We start from the raw sequence: 23601 nt of genomic DNA on the forward strand, positions 1-23601 counted from the left end.
CGGCAGAAGAGTGGCTCTTTTTTCGCCGATAGAGACCGTTTTTTGTAAGTTGACTTCGAAAAACTATACATTAAAGCAAGGATAGCCGGTTGCCAAAAACTACATTCGTAAAAAACTACACTAAAAAACTTGTTTAAATCTTCTTTTTTAGTAAAATCAAGTTTTTTTGCCTTAATGGCCAATATTTATATATAAAGAATGTTACTCAGTCGCTTTATTCGCTCGAAATTGGACTTAAACTCCGAAATTTTAAACCAATTTTTCAACTCTGGGAAAATGTTTTGGAAAATTTTAATATCGTTTGAATCATGAATGAAAAGTCCATATGATATGATATATCACTCGACCCATTCCTAAAGTTAATTTTTGGTTCCTGATTTTGCGTGGAAAACAAAAAGAAAAAAGAAAAAAACACCGAGTGCAAAGTTCCTCAACATTTTTCAAATGGTCTAAGCAACAATCATTGCTTTCGTTTTGAATTTTTCAATGTTTTTACAGTATGTGATCGATACCTTCGACGATACTTGTGCAGCAAGAATCCCTTTTTGTTACAGATTTTTTGTTTTTATCTGTTTTTTTCCGCGATTTACATTATGAACAGTTTTAATGAAAGTGTTGTTTTTCAGTGTATTGTCAAGTATTGTATGCGTCTCTTTTGGCCGTTTGTTGTTTACACTGTATGTGTGTGCGTGATATTTTGCTCTGAATAGCGATTTGAGACGATTGAATTGAAATGGGAGAAGTTAATTTAATTTGAAGTGTTTTGCTTTGGGCATTGGCAGGGTACAAATGATTTAATTTACTCCTTAGTGTAACATCAATCAAAACCCCATGCAATCAACTAGCCTCATAGCCTCCTCACCAATGCCAAACAATGCATCTGTTTCACACCATTATAGCCCCATTCTGCATTGGGAAAATTGAGACAAATTTATCCCATTATGCAGCCCCCATTCACACCTAAATTAATTATTTTTCCCATTCTCTCCCATATGAAACAGGTATTGTTTGCACTCTATGGCCCCGCGGGTGGCCCACTAGTGGCCCTATGCTCCCGTTATACTGCCCCCCCCCCCCCTCGCAGTCGTCTCTTGTGCAATAATCACTCCATTCAATCGCATCCTCTGTGAGATGAGAGTATCCTATTCTGCTCTATTCTTTCCGCTTTTTATGATGCCGACGAGCTAGCTGATTGAAATTACTTAAAAGGTCTCCGGTTGTAGCGTGGGGTAACCGGCAAATAAGATGACAGCCGTTAAGACGACAACTGTTTTTGATGGGACTTCAAGACGACGCTACACGTAATTCTCCACATTGTAATTCTCCGAAATTTAAACCGCTTAATCTCGAACTGCTCATTTATTATGTAATAACGCTTATTTGTCGTCTTAATGTTTTGTCGTCTTAATGGCCTGTCGTCTTATCATTTACCTAGTACCGTAGCGAGGTATATGTTTAAGACGAGCTTTAACATCATTTGCGTTTAGTTTAACTTCTGAGTCGCAGAAGAGGTGCGTAAACTAAAAGATCACAATCATCATCGTTATTTCCGAGAATTGGGACGTTCTATGCAATAGTCCGCTACCAAACGATTGTTTCCGCCATCAATCGGGATCAAAAATACGAAGATAAGACTTCCCGCAGACTTCTTTTGATAGGTCCGATAAGACTTCTTTTGAGCGGTTATGGTACAGGCTTAAGAATGGTACGGCAGCATGTAACGAAGATTTCTGCAAATTTCGGTTGTCGCACTATCGTTTGTTTGTTGCTTTTTGTCGGCTGAGTTTTCCTAGCCATAAATTTTCTGCAGACCTAAGCAATTTGCTGAAATGGAAAGTAACTTTGGTTTATTTCGTTAATGGTGTTGGTAATTAAGTGCCAAGATATTGTGTTCAAACTTTTAAAGAATTTTTTTAAACGACTCAAGATTTATGTTCGTTTTTTCTTTTTACACTGTCATAAGAAAGCTACAAATAGAGATTTATGTCTCATTTACCTGAAATTTTGATTGTCTGGTTTCAAAAATTAAAAAGTTCTGATTGCATCGCCTGTTTACCCTTGCGATAAGCAAAGGTATTGCAATCGGATACTAGACTTTTTCCCGTAAATAATTTTGTTCACAGGACGCTTTTCATCTGGACTTATTTCCTGAAAGCCTCTTTTAGCAACAAATTTAGCGCTACAGATATATGATGCGCTTGTTGGCGTTTTAAATATCTGTCCAGTTCGAAATTTTCTTTTTTGTTAAAATTTCATTTTTTGAATTTTTTCTTCCTTCTTTCGGCTTGATAGGTGTCGGCCTATATTATATCTGCTTAGTGGCCTCTTATTGCGTCGTTTGATGAGCAAAAAATGTTTTTGTTCGTATAATTCGAGGGTGAGGTGGACTTAATAACTTTAGTCCTAATTTTTTCAAATTTTTTTTTTAGTTTCAGCTTTACAAGTATTTTTTGGGCTTAATAAGTTTTGCCTATTTTGTATCGGCTTAGTCGTTTGTTATTGCAACGTTCGACGAGCGAAAATTTTTTTGTTTTGAGGATGGGGTACTTAATAACTTTTTTATAGTTTAAAAAACGTTTTTGATTTTTTCGGCTTTTTTTAAGTTTTCTGTTTTTGACGGCATATATTTTTGTATCGCAAGTGGTGCCAAGCTCAGCTTCGCGTCGGTGTAGTAGAAATTAAAGGAACAAAAAATTGTGAACTTTTTCTTTGAAATTATTCAAATACCGATATCGAGCGAAACCGGTTGAGACCCCTGAAACGCACGTTTATGCATACCACAGGTCTTCCCCAGCATATACAGCGAAAAAATTCAATGCGCGTTTTTGAATTAATCTGAGTTAAAAAACCGCAGATTTTTTCGTTTGGTATATAACAATGTGGCATGGGATATAACTTTTAATAATTATGCAACCACCCAATTTTTCCTTTGTTGTTTTTAAACTTGCGAGAGCAAGCGTCAAAATCGGGAACTAGACTTTTTCTCTTTCTCCATAAACTTTTCTTACCAGATATCAACCTGCTTTTTTAATGAATATTACCAACTTCAGGTTCCTTTGCACTTGTGAAGTTGCCATATTATAGAACCTTAGCCAATTCGAGACCTTTGACGTATGTAAATGAAAAAAAAATTCGGGGAAAATTGAGTTGTCGGATTTTCCTTTGTCGTTTTTTTTTGCAACATCGGGATATTCGAATCCGGCCAGGATTGCCTTAGTTTCGAACGGAAAATATTGAGTTTTAAAAAGTTTGTCAGGCAATCTTTTCCAATCATTGTCGGCCCATCTGTTTTATTGATGGATTTTTCTTGTGCTGCTAGCAAGTTTCATCGTAGATGCTAGTATTTTTGTTTACTCCTATAATTTCAAAAGTTAATACCCCTTCGTTGTATATATTTTTTCATTTTTCTTTTTCGCTCAAAAAATTTTGTTCGGCCTAAATGGTTTCGACTTATTTTTAATCGGCTTACCTTATTTTGTGTCGCTCCAAATGAAAAAAAAATGATTGATTTTCTTGATACATTCAGGTAGATTCTTTTTAAAGATTTGAAAGTTACAAAACTTAATTGCTCAAATTTTTTATGATAACCATTTTTATGGCATTTTTTTGGGCGTCTACGCACTTGTCGGCTCAGGTGCTGCTTAGTAAATACTGAAAGCTTATTTAATACTATTAGGTGTGTTTTTCTGAAATTATTTTTTATTTTTTCCCAATATTTTTTTCAATTTTGTTATTTCCGTTATTTATGGTCTCCGTCTCGTTTTCTTTTTTTTGAGTTGTATCGAAAGTGGTGCGAAGCTTTGCTTCGCCTGTGTAGAAATCTTGTGCTTTTATTATTCTGGCAATGAAAGTGGTTAGAAATTTTGTTTTTGTGTGTTATAGTTTCTTCTTATTATTCTATGCAAAATCATGAATAGTTATCTGAATATGTTAAGTGATGATATATCGTATGAAAGCCCTTTCAACCGTGATTTGGACGACATTGAAAAAATTGTTCCAGTGTCGAGAAGAACCTTTATGAAATTTTGAGTTTTGTTCTTGCTTCGAGCGATTAAAGCGTACGAGTAACGCTCGTTGTATGAAATTAGTCATTTAGGCTAAAAAGACGACTTAAATAAAAGGAAAACTAGTTTTGAGAGCTTCATTTAACGCTCTCTCAGCTCAAACAGTTTTCTAAAAAAAATTAATAATTATTGTGCGAAAAAATAAGCAAAACAATTAGAACGTTTCAAAGCTTTATTCGTGATTGGAATGACATAAAAAAACTTCTACAAAATTTCCCAGGGCCTCCCGTGGAAAAGAATGTTTTTTTTCTACTTTTTTTTCAAAAAAAATTGTTGTAGAACTTGCTTTGTATTCGATTACTATCGAGTATGTACAAGTTTTGCTTTCGTTCAGATCCTCTTATCATACAAAGAACATGAAATTGATTTTTAAAAATTTCAGCTTTTCTATCATTGTGGTCTGAACTTTGTGCTTCTTGCGCAGGAACTAGCTATCCTAATTTCTTATAGTTTTGAAAGCCTGTTGAGATCAACGTCTCTAAGTAGGCTGCAACAATTCCGAATCCTTCAAAGTTGAAAGCAAAAGTAAGCCTTATTTATAAGATACGGTCTCTTTTCAGAGAACAACTTGCATCTTAATGGACCTGAATGGTGTGTTTATCACCTTTTATGTCAAAACAAAGCGCACAATTTGGTTTTGTTTTCCATTTGAATCGGAAAGACCGGGTTCTTTTCAACCATTGTCTGTGTCGGGTCTCATTTTGTTGATATTTTATGAATGACGGACAAAAAACTGACCGCAGGTTTACCTGATGCAGCTACAATACTTCAAAAAAGAGGCCTTTGCTTTCCTTTATTTTCATTGTTAGTTCCATTCTGATTGAATTCGAGAGATGTTTGCCTAATTTGAATACACTAGACTTTTTAAGAGCCATAGCGCGCAATTAATTCTATGGTTTCAGCTCGGATGGTGTTAATAATTAATCGAAAAAGCTTCATCTGTTTTCCATCATTATCTGCTTCATTTTCCCACTTTTGTTCACTCAATTTATTCAGCATCCCTAATTCTGCATTACACAATAGCGCAACTCTCTCCCCTGTCATTCATGGGTGGATAAAAGAGCCTTTGTGCTCATTTTGCGTAAATTGTAACGTGACAATGAATGTTTGATTTTTGGAGTTAAACAAAGCTTTTCACTTGTGCCAATATTATCAACTTTTAATTGTGCGCCCCCTTTTGTTGCCATTTCTATAAGCTTCTGTATTTTTTCTACCTCTTTTTCCTTTCTGTCATTCCGGCCCTTTTCTCTCCTGTTTTCCATTGTTGCCGCCTGAAATTGGCCCATTGTCCCGTTCGTAACAATCGCCTGAATCAGCTGATGAAAATGTGCACAAAAGTCACAAAAGATGTATTTTTGGGCGCGAAAAATGGTGCCCAATGCTTGAGTAGAATCGTGATTGTGGTTCGTTTTTGAATAGTTATCAAATCCAGAATTGATTTAAGCAAATTAGGATAACAAGAATCCCATTTTTTTGTTCTGAATATGAAATTGCCAATTGATAAAAAAACAATGGAAACTAAGTTAACTAATTCAATACCGTTCTATTTATAATGAGTAATCTATGACTCTGTAGTAGCAAAAGTGTTATGCTGTTTATTAAGAGTAATGAAGGTAGCGAAGACTGTTATATAGGTCTCGGTGATTTTTTTTACAGGAAAATGTGCGTAAAAGTCTCTATTAATTACAGATGTGCATTCATACATAATGGTGCATTTATGAATGCACTTAGGTATATATGAGTTGAAGTGAATTTCATCTGCTGAAAGTTACGGAAATAGCACTCTCCAAATACGAACGTGGAAATGGCGCAAAAAAACGAACAATTTATAGTTTCGAAGGTGTTTTTAGATTTCCAGCGGAATAAAAACTTTACCTGTTGATCAAGTTTTCTCAGGTTGCGTTCATGTTATCAAAAAAGCGCCAATCGTAAACCTTTCTAGAAATTCAAAGAGCTTAAAGGGCATCTATTTTTTCTTTGAAATTCGAAAGTTGAGATTTATCAACTAAATTAGTGTTTTTTTAATGTTTGCTTGAGTTCATTACTCTTTTCCAATCTTCGATTTTGGCTATGTTTAGTTGACGAGACCAGATCTAGGGTGCTTATAGATTTTTTAGTAATCATAAAATGAGTGGCTCTGTCTTCGCCTACGATTTTGGGCTCTGTCTTCGATTTTGGGTGAGCTTGCATGACCTAAAGTCTTTGGATTTCGCAGCAATTGTTTGATGCACGATTTGTAAATACCTTGTAGAAAGGATTTTTTTCTGTTTTTTTTAATTAATGATCAGAAGATTGGCAGTGCATTTCTGGATATCATGGCATCCCAAGTGTCGTTTTCTGTCCAAAATAATTGCCCCGAAGAGTCCTTCAGTCTTTATCTGGCACAATTGAATGTACAATGAGGCATTAATGTCCATTATTAAAAGGTTTCCTAGATTTACTTTTACCTATTTATACAAATTTCGGCCAAAGGTAAAGGGTGATGATAAGAGGGCTATCCTGGTGACAGAAGGACCGAATGGGCGAACATATTCAACCAATCGGCGTCAGTTTAAATGTCAAAAACGGACACCTTTTTGGCGCTTATTTCTTTCGAGTTTTTGAGTAGCAAGCTCTGATTGGCGAACATAATTGTCGGGCGTTCGTTCGTGAGGGATTTTCTTGTGCCTGTTTATGGCCGAAGATGTTGAGCTGAAGGGAAGGAGTTATACTAAGTGAGCAGGTATGGGAGATCATCTCTTCTGGGGTTTCGCTGTGTTATCGTGACGGGCTCTCCTCTTTTCAGATTTGATTGAATTCCAAATGCCTGCTTGAATAGCTGTCATTCAATTTGGAACACTGATAACCGGTTACCTAATCAGCTGTTCAATGCCGTGTAAAAACCTCCTCACTTATCGCTATTCCCCACTCTCTGTGCTGTAACTACCCTCTTATGTAATGAGTTTAGCCCAATATTTGGGTTATTTTGGGTGCTCATTTTGCCTCTCGACTCTAACAAGAACATCTGAGAGATCGCAGTCTCTGTGTTAATAGGTGCATGATAATTGGGTAACAAAATTTGCATAAGTTGATTCAATAATCTCTATCTCTCCTTAATTTCCCCATATGGGAAGTTGAATTGGTGATTTTAAATTGCGACAATATTGTGATAAGCTAATTACATTAAAGACACCCAATAGCAATAAACAAAGTCTCCTGTTTTCACCCAATTGTGTCTCTTGTTCGCATCTATTTTGGAAGTCAAAATTCAAATTGCAAGCCTCTTTTCTGTTGATTTGATTGCATAACATCAATGAACAATCCTGCATTCTTGATTTTGAGAATTCCAACCCATTGTACGTAATCGCATTTAAAATCACTTTTTAGACGTTCAGATCAAAATTAACTATTTCAATGTGTTTTTTAGCAGAGTGCTGAAAGTTCAAATGGTTTGTCGCAATATTATATTTGAATTCAAGATTTCAAGTTCTAGTGCAAGCTCAATAGGGTTACTCGTTTGAGCTTTGGAATTAAGGAGACTGTGATATGTCTGAGTTCAAAGATCCTGCTCTAGTTTTGAAAAATTGTTCAACGTCGATGATCCTGAATGATGCCTATTTAAACTTTTTCTATTTTATTTACCACTTCAAAGGTATATAAGTATCGAGGGGGGTTTTTGACCTAATTTCAATCAAGCACCTCGTCGAAAAAAGTCTCGTGGTGGATAGCTCGTGGTATTTGAAGTTTTCAGTCGTGATTCTGATTTTGAAAACATGTTTGTTTTATCTTGCTTCTAAATTTACCAACATCAGTTTTGTATTATGACTGTAGTGAATACTCTTACATAGGTCTTGGTGATTTTTTTCAGGAAAAAGTCTAAAGTTTGTTCAGGCTCAAATTTGATTTTTTTGCGGTTGGAATTTCGATTTTTTTTTCAAGTTCACATCATTTCCTTTGTTGAAATTTGGGAAAACTACACTATCCACTAGCAAAAGTGTAAATGTCGCGAGAAATGTAATCGACTTCTCGTTTCGAAAGTGGATTTTAATTTTAAGTTTTCCCTGCGGAATAAAAAATTTACTTATAACTCCAGTTATCTCAAATTGGGTTAGTTTTTTCAAACAGAGTGCAATCATAAATGGTTCTTTATTTTGTACATGTTTTTAAGTCCCTTTATTTTTTCTTTGAAATTTAAAAGTTGAATTTTTTTTCATAAAGCAAGTCAGTGTTTTTATTTTTTCTTGCGTCACTTGCAAAGCAAAATATATATTTTCGTAATATTATATTTTAGTTCATACATAAATAGTTATTCAGTTTTTGCTCAGTTTCGCATTTTTGCTGCAAGTCGCATCAACAAACTTTTTATGTAGCTTTTCATCGCCTCTACAAGTTTTTTGTTTAGCTAAACGAGCGTCTACCTTAATTTTGTCGGCTTAGTTGCCGCTTCGTTATTTTTCATATGCTAAATTTTTGCTTTCAACTGTCTTTGGTATGATCTCCTGAAGTGACCGCTGTGTATACACTTGCAATACTAGACTTTGCGGTACTAGACTTTTTCCCATAAGTAAAGTTGTTCACAGGGACTCATCTTCATGGCTAAACTGACCACCTCTTCAAAAATTGCTTTTTATCTTGGTTCTAGATTACGAACTCCGAGTTTGTAATTTTTTTATTTTCGTTTTTCCTATTTAAAGGTATTCTCGCGTAAATAAGTTTCGGCTTATGTTATATCGCTTATTTGACTCATACGTCGTTTGCAGGGTAGACATTTTTTTTCATGATAATATATTTTTATTCTAAAATAGATACTAATTGAAAGAAAGAAAAGAAAGAATTTATTTCTCTAGTCAGCATTAAATACAACATTGAATATATTTATAATTTAAGTTAAATGATGCGACTTAGAGAGGATAGACAACGGGACCTAAAGGTCCTCCAGGGTCTACCCTTAAGTTGTTCAAACATAAAGATTTAACACTAATATTTAATGAAAAAAAAAAAAAAAAAAAAAACGAAATTTGAAAAAAAAAAAAAAAAAAAAAAAAAAAAAAGTTTTGAAGTAGGTTTACTTCCGTAAGTTAAGATTTTTTGTTGGCGTTACTGAAAGAGCCCATCAACTTTAACTTAAGACAACCAGGTTCACGGTCGCAGGTGAGTTTTAAAATAATTTTTAAGAAAAATAATTTTTTTCTTTTTTTTTTTTTTTCTTTTTTTTTTTTACTAAGTGTTTAATATTTTTCGAAAAATCGTAAAAATGGCCATATCTCCTAAACTACAAGGATTTAGAGCTTCATATTTTAGCACGAGAATCGGAAGCTAGAGCAGTTGCCTGGTAGCATTTAACCAACGATAATCATTTTAAAGAAAAAAGGAAAAAGGGAAAAAGTACTACAAATCGTAGATAAGTTTTGTTAGTTCGTCGTTTTGCAACAAAAATGTATTTTTGAAATTATGGTAAAACACTTTTACTTTTGTCTCAGAAAAACTTTCAATATTTTCAGGAATTATATTTTGCAGTCTCAATAAGTTAAAAAGCTTGCAAGCACGATATCGGATAGAAAAACGTTCAAATCTTTTCTTGCAAAGAGGTTCTAATAGTAAATTGTATTTTGAGTTTCTTGTTTGTCTCTGCCCATTATTAAAAACAAACAAATTGTTAAGGAAACTCTCTGAATGAAAGGAATTAATTGAGCGCAGAACAAATTTGAGCAATTCGTATACATGCAATTCGAAAACCGATAGAAAATTGTATTTAAGAAAAATGTCATTACAGGAGTACTTTTTCTTTCGAAAGAACATAAATTTAATTATTCTCTTTTGTAAAAGAAATAAACACTCCAGTGAACTTCGACTGCAGCAACCGTAAATCAGAATTCCGTATTGTATTATAGGAACAACATTACTTCTGTAGTATTCTAGTAATTGTGAAAGCGGCACGTAATGCCTCAGTTTTGATATAATACCACATTGTTTACCGAGTCTCATTTTAACATTATTAATATGAGTTTGATAAGATAACTTACAATCTATATAAATTCCTAGATATTTGCATACGGGTTTTAGTATAATGTTAGAAGAATTAAGCTTGAAGCGATAATTGGAAGCACTTTTTATATTCATTTGATTTGTTTTATCACTATTAACTATTAACTTGTTGGCGAGAAGCCAACGATCCAGCTTGCCAATATCTTCTCTAATTTGAGTTATTTGGCAACCAATTGCCGTCAGGTTGGTGTCATCTGCAAACAGTGTTACTTCAACTGATTTGCATGCTGATGGAAGGTCATTTACGTAAATTAGGAAAAGCAAAGGTCCCAGTATCGAGCCTTGAGGAACACCGCATGTTATTTTCTTCCAATCAGAGAATTGTCCATTTACTAAAACTCGTTGAGTCCGTTCAAATAAGTAGGTCTGAAACCACCGGTTACAATTTCCTCTTATACCATAAGATTCCAGTTTATTTAGTAGTATTTGATGATCGAGAGTATCAAAGGCTTTCCTAAGATCCAAGAAAAAACTATAAATTTCATTTGTATGACTTCTCATTCTTAGATTTTCTGTCAATTCAGCTACTGCATCTATTGTACTATGTTTGGTTCTAAAGCCGAATTGTTTGTTGTATAAAAGGGATAAATTTTCAAAGTAAGAATATAATCTGTTGTGCATTGCGCGTTCATAGATTTTGCTCCAAACTATTAGTAAAGAAATTGGCCGATAGTTGTTTTCATCTCGCCGCGATTTTTCTTTGTGGATTGGAACAATTTTGGCTTTACGAAGTTCGGAAGGGAAAACACCTTTAGAAAAAGACGCATTAATAAGTATTGTTAATAAAGGAGCAACAGCATTTTTAGAAGATTTGACAATTAAGTTACTGACGTAATCATCCCCAGATGTCGATTTATCGTCCAATTGAGAGATGATTTGGTGTATTTCTGGTTCTGTTACCTTAAAAAGAAACATGGAGTGATTTAATTTGGGTAAGCATGGTGGATCTATTTTAGGCAACTCTTTTTTCAAATTCTCTCCAATGTTAGTGAAGAAATCATTGAATTTGTCAGCAATATCTTTATTAGATGGATTTTCTTGGACTTGAAGGCATGAATCTAGAACAGGAATATTTGATTGGGCTAAGTTCTTACAATTTAATTCATTGAGTAACTTATATGTTTGTCTTGAGTCTCCAATGCAATGTCTAAATTTATTCATGTAATGTGTTCTTTTCTTGCATTTAACGGCGTTTTCAAACTTTTGTCTTTGTTTTTTAAAATTCACTAGGGTTTCTGGATTTTCAGGATTATTTTTCCATCTTCGATGGGCTGCATTGCGCTTATTTCGCAGATTTTTAAGATCATTGTTGAACCATGGTGGCTGAGTTTTGCTTCTTGGTGAAATTGCCTTTAGCGGAGCGAATTTGTCTAGGACATTTTCAAAGATACATTTGAATAAATTAAAAGACTCACTGGGATCTTCGGTACCCATGAGAATTTCTTCCTGTTCACTTAACACACGCTGTAATTCATTTTCAAATTCTCTACATTTTGAAGCCTTCCTCAGAAAAGATGTATCACGGAATGTTATCGATATATCTTTTTTACATTGCTTTATTGACCAATCTAAGAGGATTGGATAGTGGTCTGATATAGTTTCTTGTTCTAACACCGTGGAATTGGGATTTGCAATATTTTGATAGATGAAGTGATCTAAACAAGTTGATGTTGTTAATGATACACGAGTAGGTTCTGATGCAAAATACTCAAACCCATTCGAGTTTATAGCGTTCAGGTAATTAATGGTGAGTTGATTTTCTTGCAGTGTATTTATATTGAAATCGCCACATACAATGAAAGGGTCAGAATGTGTGCTATTATCTTCAAGAAACTGTTCAAGTTTGTCAGTAAAGAGTAACTTGTTTATTCTTGGTGGATTGTAGATGACGGCTATTTTTAATTTGTAATTGTTTTTTTCGACCTCCGCGAATAAAGCCTCTTCAAATGTGACATCTCGTTGTTTCAGTAAATTACAGTTTTTATGTACCTGAACCATCACTCCTCCTCCTCTCATGCCATTTCGATTTTGCATAAGGCATTGGTTATAACCATTTATCAGGTAAATTTTACCTTCATCTGTTTCATTTAGCCATGTTTCGCTTAAACAAATTATATCAGGTGGAGACTCAAGACTTAAAATAAGTGCTTCCAATTTTTCATAGTGTGGTTTTAAAGACATGATATTTAGGTGTAGCACAGAAAAATTAAAGAAATCCGCTTTATGACCAGATTGATTATTATAACAGGTAATTTGGGATAATTCATTATTAAGCACAATTGAGGGATTCACATTATCAGTCACGAAAACAATTCATGGTGTCATTGTAACTGTAACCAAGATCTGATGCAGCATGGAAAATATTTTGATATCTATACACTTGATCATTATTTTGGAGAGTGTATAAAATCATGCCCTCTCTGGTCCATGTTGATGCGATGCGCTTGTCAGTTTTCATAAGCTTCAGAAACTTCACTCGTGCTCTGGTGATGTCTTCAAATACTTTAACATTTTCAGTGGTGGGCTTGTCTCGCAAGGTTTTTCTTTTTTCCTCATAATTTCCACTTTGGCTATGCGCCTGGAGAACTTCACAATGATAGGGCGGGCTGCTACATTTTTGGCTGGTAATCGATGAGCAATTGAAATATCGCCTTCCTCTACCTTTGCATTAATCTCCTTAGAGATGGATATAATCTTCTTGATTGTCTCTTCAGGCTGCTCTCTACTAGTTTCGTTTATTCCCAGTACTCGAATATTGTCACGTCTGTTGTATGTTTCCTGCTGTTCAGTCTCGCACAGGGTCCTTAAGGTACTTCTGAGTTCGCTGTTTTTCATTTCGTCGTTAAGCTCTTCGCAAATTTCTTTCTTAAGGTTTGCGCATTCGGCTCTTATTGCATTTCCTATGACTGTCTGCAATTCGTTCTTCAAATCAAGTTTTAGTTTTTCCAGAATTTTTGGGAGTGCTGTGTTGATGGCATTTTCGACAGCTTCTTCTATGTCAATACTCTGCTTCTTACTTTCTTGCTCGTTTAATGGACTCATAACTTCATTTGGTCTCTTCGGGTTTGATAATGATTTTGGTATCGGAGTCTGATCTTGGTATCTCAGGTTCGGTAGATTTGCTTCCTCGGATACCTCAAGCTGTTCATCATTTCCAATTGGTTGATTTGCGTTAGACATCTCTGTCTCTGAAACTATTTAATAAGTTTATCACAACAATTAGGCTAATTGAACTTTTTTAAAGCTGAAGTTTTGATGACATCATTTTTTGCGGCTCAACAAGCGTCTCTCAGAATATTGCCCGCTTAGTTGTCCCTTCGTAACTTTTTTTTGTGATTTTTTTACGCTGTTACTTGTTTTTTTTTGACATGTTTGCCTCGAAATGGATTTCATTCGAGGCAATTCGTGATATGAAATCTATTTTTTTTCTTCGAATTTCGCCTCCTTGATTAGCTTGATCATTCTTCAAACTCTTTCCACTTGCTTCGTTTCTTCGGCATTAAAACTTGACATTTATCTCTGCTTTTGTCTTTCTCATCTCACTTGTCCCGAGACCGTAAAAGGAGAGCTAATTAATTCTTTTTAATGTCGAAACCTCTGAACTATATCTTCTAGTGATGCGATGTCACTGTCCACTTGTATGAATGAATTGTATTTGTAGTAGTTGTTTTGTAGTACTTGTGCCGACTAATACCATTTGAGTAGTCCATAAAGGTGTTTGACACGCTTGAGTACTTGCGATTATTGCACTCCCTTTGGCTATTGTCTTTGGCTATGTTGTATTCATATAAGCGTGCTTGGAGTCATTGGTTCCGCTACAGATGTCGTTGAAATATTTAGAGTTGATGTTGGGACAACTTGGGTGATTTGAATAGACTTGACTTCGTTCGCAGTTGCTATGCTATTTGTTCACGTGATAACAAAGCGAGGCGACTCGAAATAGACACAAAAGGACCCCCTTTGGTTTATTAATGAGACGGGAACAATGGGAAACAGTTACAATTTGTTACTTGTAGTTGTAGTGGGAAACAAAAGCAGTGTTTGACTGCTCGACTAAAGCCAAGTGGAGAATATTGATGGATGATGATTTTTTATTCGGAACTAAGAGTAGAGAACAATGCTTCAGCTCGACTTTTGTGCTCTCCCATGTATGTCTTTGTGCGTTGCCGGCCGTAATTGAGAATTAATAATTGAATCTCTTCCTCCCCTTAAATTATTCGCTCCCTTGTCAACAAAAAATAGCCCGATGTTGTCTTATCTTTTCCGAAAAGCAACTGTATAATATAGAATTAATTAATTATTCATAACTGTTTTGATAAAAGAAACAATCGATCATTGTTCCTGTAAATGCGCAAGCTGCCTAAGATTTGTGATTTGTTACAGGACATTTCAAGAAGTTATTTAAGGTACCTTTTTGATGGTAATATCTAATGATAATGACTGAGACAATAACTTAAGCACGTAAAAGGCTTTCTTAATTCCTGTTTATAAGGGCCTAGTAAATTAGACAAAAAGCAAATTAGACGCGACTAAAAAATTGAATTTAGACGTCGATGCAAAACTACAAATGAGACGTAATTGTATTGTTAACGTGTGTGAAATTTGTTTACTGACTGCAATTAACTTTCGTTGACTACAATTAGAATATCTATGTCGCAGTTGTATAATTTATGCATTTCAAAATTATTTTATAATATTTGGGTTAACGTTTAATAAATCGTTTAGATTGAATATTTCGATTAGCAAATGGATTATATCTTCTTATATTTGTGAAAGTTTGTTTCAAGCAATAAGTTTTGTTAGCCCTTTGCTTTTCGTTCAAAATGCTAGTTTTGCAAAAAAAAAATTTTTGACAGCACTTCATAGGAAGTATCACATTTTCAGTTTGCATGATTCTGAAGCTAAACCTGGCAAAGACCGCGTTTTACCCCACATTCATGCGTCCTTAGAAAATCAAAAATAATTTTTAAAATCAAAGTTAAAATTTTTACTCTTGCAATTAGCAAGCGCTATTAAAACTTAACCTAGTAACAGTCCATGTAAACGACTTGTTTTACGGAATCATTGAATCATTTAAATGTTTACTTAATTATAAAATCGTATTCTACGTTTTCGGCATACTTGGCCTTCTGGCAACGACTGTCTGGGACCACAAAGATCTTGAGTTCGAATCCGGCCAGGGCCTGTTTCTTTTTGCAAGCAAAAAAACTTCTGTTCGAAATAATGTCGGCATATCGTTTGTCTGCTTTTTTTTGGCATAGTTGCCACAACGCGGGTTTTCTTGATTTAAGATATTTTCTTTATAATTAAAAGCCATTTTGATTAATTCCTGTAATTTTTAAGTTACTAACCCTTTCCGTTATTTTTGTCTTTTTTTATGGGTTAAAATACTTGGCTTACATAGTCACCTAACATTGCGTTGTTTGGAATAAAACTAAATGTCAATTTATATGGCTTAGATGCAAGAGTGTTTTTCAATGATTCTGGGTGTTTCGGGAGGGATGCGTTGTATAAATTTTGAGTTTTCTAGTTAGATAGCTCTACATTCTTTATGGCTAGTTTCGGCTTAACCATGGTCGACCCAATTTTGTCGCCTTAGTTGCCTCTCGGTCATTGATTTTTACACTAGCGTCAGCTTAGTGTATTATTAAGAATCTTCTTTTTATTTTTAACTCTAGTCGCAAATATTGGTGCCACTTTTGGGGCACATTAACAGTTTTTTGATGGCATGTGCTGACATTCGATTAGTAATAAATATACACAGTTGATGCATATTTAATTCATCAAATGAACCGAAAAAAGCTGTCTGTTTTAAACAATATAACAATAATAAAAACTCGATTTGGGAAATTTTCGACTCATTTTATCTAGAATTTTTCTTGAAATGCATATTTTATACATACTGTGTTTTTATGTTTGCGATTTGTTACATGTAAAGTTAGTGCGGATGCCTAAAGTTTGTTATATTCCAAATTTTTACGTGCAAAATTGTGTGTATTTGGTGCCAGTTTTGCTGAATCGCTATGGCAGTTTCTTAGCATAGTTTCTTAGCATATGTAGCTGCCTTATTCGTGACTAGTGTTTGTCTGTGGTTAAGCGTGGGTGGCTGAGTGGTTAGTGCGCGAGACTCAAAATCTCTTGATTGCAATAAGTCGCAGATCGAATCCTAGACCTAGCCGAATTTTTGCTGATTCGAGGCTTATTTCTATTCTTATTGTACTTTCTAGAGCTGCTTTTTGTCGTTTTCTGGCTAGTGTTTGCGAAGCGTAGCTTCATCTCTGTGTCAAAGCTTGTTAGGACTGTTCTTGAACATCATCCGATCTTATAGATGTTCTTTTTTTTGTCTTATTTCAAATAATTATATCAATTTCTTTTTTCAAAATCGATGTCCTTTTTTCTGTACAATATCGTGTAATTGACTGTTTTGATTGTACCGAAAGTATTGCGCTTCAGTGTCAATTCTGATTTTGAGCATGTTTTCATATTTTTTTTGGTTGAACGGGTTATGTCGGCTTAGTCGGCTTATATTACTTAGTTTCAAGGGCAATTTTTTTTGATGCTTTTGAGTGTTAGGAGATATGGGTCGTTAAAATTTTGAGTTTGAAATTTTCTAAGAATCTGTCTACGAAAAGCTTTCAGACGACGGTATGTACTTTTTTAGACTTTTACCAAGTAATTTTTTCATCTTAATATTTCAATAAGCCTCTGTGTTTATTGTTTTCCTCGACCTGTTTTTCTCAAACTGAACATCATTCAGGGAACGTATGAAAGTTTTGTACAGATTATTTTGTAATGAAGTTACTAACTTGAAAAATAAGTGACAATCATAAACATATTTTTGAAATTCGAAGCGCTTAACGTGACATTTTTTTTTTTGAAATTTGAAAGTTGATAATTGTTTAAATCGTTCTTTTCACTTATCCAATCATCTTTTTGCAGTTTATTTTTTTGGGGCAATTTTAAATCACGTTTGAAGTTTTGGCATCGAGAATGGCCTTGTGGGATTTGTTCTTATTTGGTCTATAAGACTCAAAAATTGGGGAAAACATTTGATAAAAAATATTTTTTGTTAGTTTTTCGTAAGTTGACGCTTTTCCAACTGCCTGTTAGTTTTTTTGAATCTGAACTTATAGCAAAACTATAATTATTTCAAGAAATGCAGATACATGCAGAGTAGTTGTACAAGTTTTGTGTGTTGGGCGAGGTAAGAAAAAAAGAGAACCCCACCCAGTAGCGGAAGAGTTGGTCTCTTGAGAGCTGAATTTGAGAATGTCATTTGGGATTGGGATCAGCTATTCGGAATAATAGCTTTGTTTTTTCAATTTACCTCATAGCAAATCCCCAATCAAATTTAGTGCAATGTACAATTGAGAAACAAAAGCCGCCTTTGTTGCGGGGATTCGTGTTTAGATTTGGGAGCTTATGGAGAAAAGTCGGGCATTTAGGAATTGTGCTTGCGAAGAATTAAGAACTTATTGTTTGAGGTGAATTCAAAAGTGAAACGCGGCGCGATAATTCTTCAAAGATTTAATAACTGCCTTTTAGATAAGCTATTGTGAACCATTGTTTGCTTATGCTCATTATACTCAATGAAAAAGCATGGGTGGAGCTATAGTTTATATCCTTATTAATTTACCATTTGGCCAAAGCAACAAATACCCTACGAATAAGAATGCACAAAACAAAGCTGACTCGAGGCATTATTGCCAAAATTGACTGGAGAGAGAACAAAGCCCCTCTTATCCGGAGGCTGGTCAGTCCAAATCCAATCCCCCGCTGAAACTGTTCAGTCCCGACTCAGACCCCAAACTAATCTAAAGCGGACAGGAGAGAAAAAACCACTTCTCATGTCTCGAAATTTAAAAAAATGAACCGGTTAGAAAGCTATGCTATTAAAAGTGAAAGTTTTCATTTAAAAGTAAAATTAAAGTTTCCGCTAGCTGTTCAAGTAGCGCTGAGTGTTTCAACCTGTGGGTATTTAAAAATTAATTAGCAAAAAAAATTCATTTTGAGCTTTCTTCAAATTTCATGTCATTTGTTTTTCCGACCATTGAAAATGGGTAAGATTTTTAGTTTTTGTTCCGACCATTGAAAATGGAGAGGAACATGGTATTCGAGTAAGTTATAGTTTTTTTGCAAGCAAAATCAGGTACCTTAAATAATCATTGAAATGGGCCGAGTGACATGACATATCTAATTCAAGCCCTTTCAGTAGTGATTCAAACGAAATCAGAAAATTTTCAAAAAATTGTATCAGTGTCGATTAAAACTGTTGAAATTTTTGAGGTTTAGTCTAATTTCGAGCGAATAACGCGATCGAGTAACGCTCGTTATAAAGAAATTTACTGTTTTTATCAGACTTTTAGAATTAAAAAAAATGAGTTTTATTATGAATACTGGTTTTGGATGTTTCATTTAGCTCTTGTTTGGCAAAAAAGTTTTTTCTAAGAATAAATTCAAATTATTAGGTAAAAATTGGGGAAAAAAATCAGTTTTTGTTCATTTATTTGTTTTATTCATTTTTAATACAAGTTTTGTCGATAATGCCTAATTTACTTATTTTCCACGCGATCGTATAGTTCTCAAATCACACCGCCCACAAGAAAATAAAATAAACTTTTTTTTGAGTATGGTCAGAACATTCTGTGCTTACTTGCACAGCAACCGGCCATCCTTGTTTTTTTTCTTTTTGTTTTCCACGCAAAATTAGGTACCACAAACAACCATTGGAATGGTTTGAGTTATGTGTCATGTCGAAGCCTTTTCGCCTTTTCAGTCGTGGTTAGACCGACATCAAAAAAAAATCAAAATGTCCCAGTATCGAGAAAACAGGTTTAAATTCGAGCGAGGAAAGCGAATAAACAGGCTTAACAGCTTATTTTTGCCTAATTTAGGCGATGAAAAGTTTGTTTTTCTCGTATCTTTCTATCACGCCGCGCAGAAAAAACTACATTTGAAAAAAAAATCAAATGTAGTGTCGTGTTCAGGTTTCGGAAAGTAAGTTTTTTGTTCTGCAAAGAAATTTTGTGTTTTTCTTTATTAAGAGTTAGCCTCAGAATCAGTAGCTACTACTTAAATGAAGTAAAGAGATACTTTTCGGTCCGTTGTTCTGATTAACTACTGACAGATTGAAAAAATAATCTACAACTGAGAACGATTTTTTCTCGAGATTAAGCGCTTATTAGAAACTTGGTAGTGCTATTCGAATCACGACTAAAAGAGCTTCATTTTGAGTTTTCAGTAGACCTCATCTTACTTTTAATTGTGGTCCCTGATTTGTTTTTTCGAAAAATCTGCTGCTCCACATGATGTTCTTAGGTGTAGAGAGCTGATATGTTTCTTGTGCAAAAGAATAAAAACTATCTCAGTCTAATTCGAATAAGAAAATGCAGAGATCGCTGTCAGGTGTCAGCATGAGCTAATCTGTCAAATAGACTGCGAAAAATTAAAGTTCATAGATTTCTGAACGCTCATGACAATAATAACTAAATTTTCTTCTGATGATAGTAGTATCTACTTGAAGTTTGGAATATGGACCCGCGAGATAACTGAAAGTCAAATTTGTCAAAAGTCGGCTCGCCGTACATAGTTTATTTGGATTTATCTGTCTTTCATTGCAGGTTTAAAATGATAATTGATACTTCAAAAGCTATAATTTATCTTCAAAGCTTCTGGATATATTCATGTTCTACAATTAATACATAGTTGAGAGTGAACACAAGCAACGCTACAAACTTCTCAAAATGGCCGAAAAGTCAAACGGCGTTATGGTCAATTTAAACAACATGTCAATACACGGCGACTCGGATGTGGACTCGCCAATGGGCTTCGCGCCATTCCACCCTGAAGCAGACGAGCAACCGTATGACAAGCAATTAGTCAGTGTCGATGTCGACACTCGTAAATTCATCGTAGTTGTAGCTATCGACTTTGGAACTGCCTACAGTGGATATGCCTTCAGTTTCACTCGAGACCCATCATCTATTCATATCATGAGACGCTGGGAGGGCGGGGATCCAGGAGTCGTGAACCAGAAGTCGCCCACTATCCTCCTTCTGGACCCGAACGCAAAGTTTCACTCTTTCGGGTACGCAGCCCGAGACTACTTCCATGACTTAGAGCCACAAGAAGCAAAGAAGTGGCTTTACTTCGACAAGTTCAAAATGATGCTCTATGACGTCAGTGAAATAAACAACGAGACCATGATTAAAGCTCTGAATGGGCGCGAAATTCCAGCGTTTAAAGTCTTCTCATATGCGCTGAAGTTTTTCAAAGAACACGTGATCGAAGAGTTAAATGATCAATCCTCGACCGCGAAGATAACCCTGCAAGATGTTAAATGGGTCCTTACAGTGCCGGCAATCTGGAAAGAGTCTTCGAAGCAGTTTATGCGGAAGGCAGCATACGAAGCGGGTATGGCTGACTCTTCAAGCGAGGACAGACTATTGATCGCACTCGAACCAGAAGCAGCCTCTATATACTGCCGTAGACTTAGAAAAGTTGAACTTGCTGCGAACTCGAAACATAACAGACTCGCGCCAGACCCTTTTAGCGACGTTATTGCTGATATTCCTGAAAGACTAAGACCTGCTGCTAGTTTGGACGACGGATCTAGATATGTTGTCTTGGACTGCGGAGGCGGAACTGTAGACGTTACTGTTCATGAGATGGACGCTGATACAGGATGTCTGAAAGAACTTATGAAGGCCTCTGGGGGTCCATATGGTTCCGTGGCTGTCGACTTGGCATTTGAAAGTCTTTTGAAACAAATATTTACTGCAGAGTTCATAGAACAATACAAGCTGAAGCGACCTGCTGGTTGGGTCGATCTTCTGACTGCGTTTGAGTCCCGCAAGCGAAGCGCGTCCCCGAACAAAGAAATGAATATAAACGTATCAATACCGTTCTCTTTCTTCGACTATTACAAAAGAGTCAAAAGTCATACGGTCGAAAGTGCGATTAAAAAGTTTGACTCCAAAGATATCAAATGGTCGCATGAAGGAATGCTGCGAATAACTCCAGCTGGCATCAGAGCACTTTTCGAGCCTACAATCACCGAAATTCAGAAAATCATTGACAATGTGCTGTCCACTGTGGGAAACCTTCATTTCATTTTTCTAGTTGGAGGCTTTGCAGAGTCTCCTGTTTTACAGCAGGCAGTTCGAAACTCCAACGAGCCCAACGGGATTCAAGTTATAATCCCCGAATCCACAAGTCTGTGTGTTTTGAAGGGAGCCGTGTATTTTGGTTTGGATCCCAACATAATCAAGATCAGAAGGCCCAAGTTGACGTATGGGGTGGGGGTGTTGAACAAATTTGTAGCCTCGAAACACGACCGGAAAAAATTGGTTGTCGGTAAAGACGGAACAGAATGGGTCACAGATATTTTTGACCCCTTTGTCAAGACAGGTCAGGCGATTTCTCAAGGTCAAATCGTGACCCGAAGTTACACACCGGCTAAGTCAAATCAAAAGGTGATGGAGATCAACGTGTACGCGTCCGATAATGAGTCAGTGACCTATATCACAGACAAGGGTGTGCGACGATGTGCAACTATGAAAGTTGATTTGACGGGTCTTTCTCCAATTAAGGCTTCAAGCACAGGGTCGAGAAGGAGACGGGAGTTGCAGCTGACCATGCAGTTTGGAAACACAGAGGTGAAAGTCATGGCTTATGACGTTACAACTGGCAAGTTGATCAAAGCGGATATTGACTTCCTTTCATGACGTCATGAAATGACCTTGAAATACGAAAGAAAAAACTGAATTATCACATATTACGCTGCTCTATGTATAGTTTCTTCCCTGAATCATGTTATTTGTACCTTGAACTGTTTAGATGGTTGTAAATAAATGTCTAGAACAACCTTGCATAAAATGAATTTGGTGGAGAATTTTCGAATTGTGTCTCATAATGTATTTCCAGTTGGCGCTTTCAAATTTTATTAACTTATTATTGAGATCGTCAAGTGTTCTCTTGATAACACGGCTTAATTAACGTTTCCATGTTCTGATTCTATTTTTTGGGCTACATTGTAATACCGTTGCTCGTTTCTTTTCCTTTTGGTTTTGTGTTTATATTGCTGTAGTTTTTCTATTTCTTCGGTTTTTCCATTTGTTTAGTGCAATACTTTTCAATTCCATTGTAATTGTAAATGTAAATTCCAACTCAGCTGGTTGCTTATTAGTGAAACACTAATTCTGGTTCAAATAAAAACCTTTCGATTGCAAAGTTTTTAAAAGCAATCTATGAGGTTACTTGTTTGCAAATAGTCTTTCTAAAGTCGTATGTTACGTTTTGTGACAAAAAGTTACGGGGCATACCCAGTAGCGAGTTGAGGGGGGGACCCCTGCCGACCCAAAGAGTCTCCCTTTTTTACATTTTGAGAACGCCGTTTTTTGAAAAACTTATCTGCGGCGCAGTAATTTTGGTCAATATAGTAATTTGGGAGAGCTCAGAAAATCAATTTGGTCGACCTAAAAAAAAGGTCGTCACAATTTTCGAATTTTTCTTGAATTTCCGCCCCCCCCCCCCCTCGAGGAAATCCTAGATCCGCCCCTGCTTCTATAAAAAAAGCTTTTTGTTCCGACCATTGAGAATGTGGAGGTACTTTGTATTCGGGCGTGTTTTACTTGGTTTAATTTTTTCTCCGCAAATTCAAGTACAACAAATATTCATCGTATTGAAGCGATTGATGTATCAGTTCGAAGCCTTACTAATTGTTATTCAAACATCAAAAAAATTTCAACTAATTGTTCAAGTGTCGAAAAAAGCTCGCCTTAAGTGTTTAAGATTATAGTCTATTTTTGAGCGAGTAGCGGCATCGAGTAACGTTTGCTATATGAAATTCGACTTGATTTTTCGAAAACTTGATTTTTCGAAACCAAAAACTTAATTTAAAACTTCTTTAAGTGCTTCCTGGACAATAAAAAGTTTACAAAAAATGAAAAATTATTGAGCAAAAAGATGAAAGCAAACCACTATCAAACAGCAAAAGTGCAAAGGTCACGAAAAACGTGATCGACTTCTAATTTTGAAAATAGAAATTCATTATCAAATTTTCCAGCGAAATAAAAGTTTACCTATTGATCCAGTTTCATCAAATTTGGTTAGGTTTATCAAAAATGTTTCCATCATAAATTGTTCTAGAAACTCAATGAGTTTTAAGATCATCTATATTTTTTCGAAGATTGATGCTTAAAAAACAAGTCAATCTTTTTTGAAGTCTGTTTACTTGCATTCACTGAATCTTTTTCAACAGTCTATTGGTTATGTTAATTAATTATTAGGAACACCGGGTTTTGTGATGCTTTTGTGCTTTCTTATGTCTATTTTTGGTTTCTTTCAGTTCATTTGATTTTCCAACTTTGGTACGTTTTCATTCTGAGGTTTCGTACTTGAAATTTATCTCAATTTGGTAACACTTTGTCAAACTTTGATGTAAATTGTGGCCCAACTTTGACGTTAGATTTAATAAATGATTGAATTTTTTGTCGGTCGTAAATTCTTGTTG

General features: G+C 35.3%; 4 protein-coding genes across 4 annotated transcripts in view; 2 read left to right on the plus strand and 2 right to left on the minus strand.

Moving 5' to 3' along the window:
* Positions 1-13305, minus strand: part of LOC134852134 (heat shock 70 kDa protein 13-like) — a 162732-nt gene extending 149427 nt beyond the window's left edge. The window contains exon 1 of the mRNA XM_063868431.1: positions 13281-13305. The gene's annotated coding sequence lies outside the window, so the exon portion shown is untranslated. The remainder of the gene's footprint in view (positions 1-13280) is intronic.
* LOC134852143 (CDK-activating kinase assembly factor MAT1-like) overlaps positions 1-13309 on the minus strand; it is a 138978-nt gene extending 125669 nt beyond the window's left edge. The window contains exon 1 of the mRNA XM_063868460.1: positions 13283-13309. The gene's annotated coding sequence lies outside the window, so the exon portion shown is untranslated. The remainder of the gene's footprint in view (positions 1-13282) is intronic.
* Positions 1-23601, plus strand: part of LOC134852115 (uncharacterized) — a 380695-nt gene that overhangs the window by 153523 nt on the left and 203571 nt on the right. The gene's annotated exons all lie outside the window — the stretch shown is intronic.
* LOC134840651 (heat shock 70 kDa protein 12A-like) lies at positions 19832-21814 on the plus strand. The gene has a single exon (XM_063856619.1). The coding sequence runs from the start codon at positions 19832-19834 to the stop codon at positions 21812-21814; it is 1983 nt and encodes a 660-aa protein (XP_063712689.1).

The sequence above is a fragment of the Symsagittifera roscoffensis genome, chromosome 1 (assembly GCF_963678635.1).
Source record: "Symsagittifera roscoffensis chromosome 1, txSymRosc1.1, whole genome shotgun sequence".
Lineage (NCBI taxonomy): Eukaryota > Metazoa > Xenacoelomorpha > Acoela > Convolutidae > Symsagittifera > Symsagittifera roscoffensis.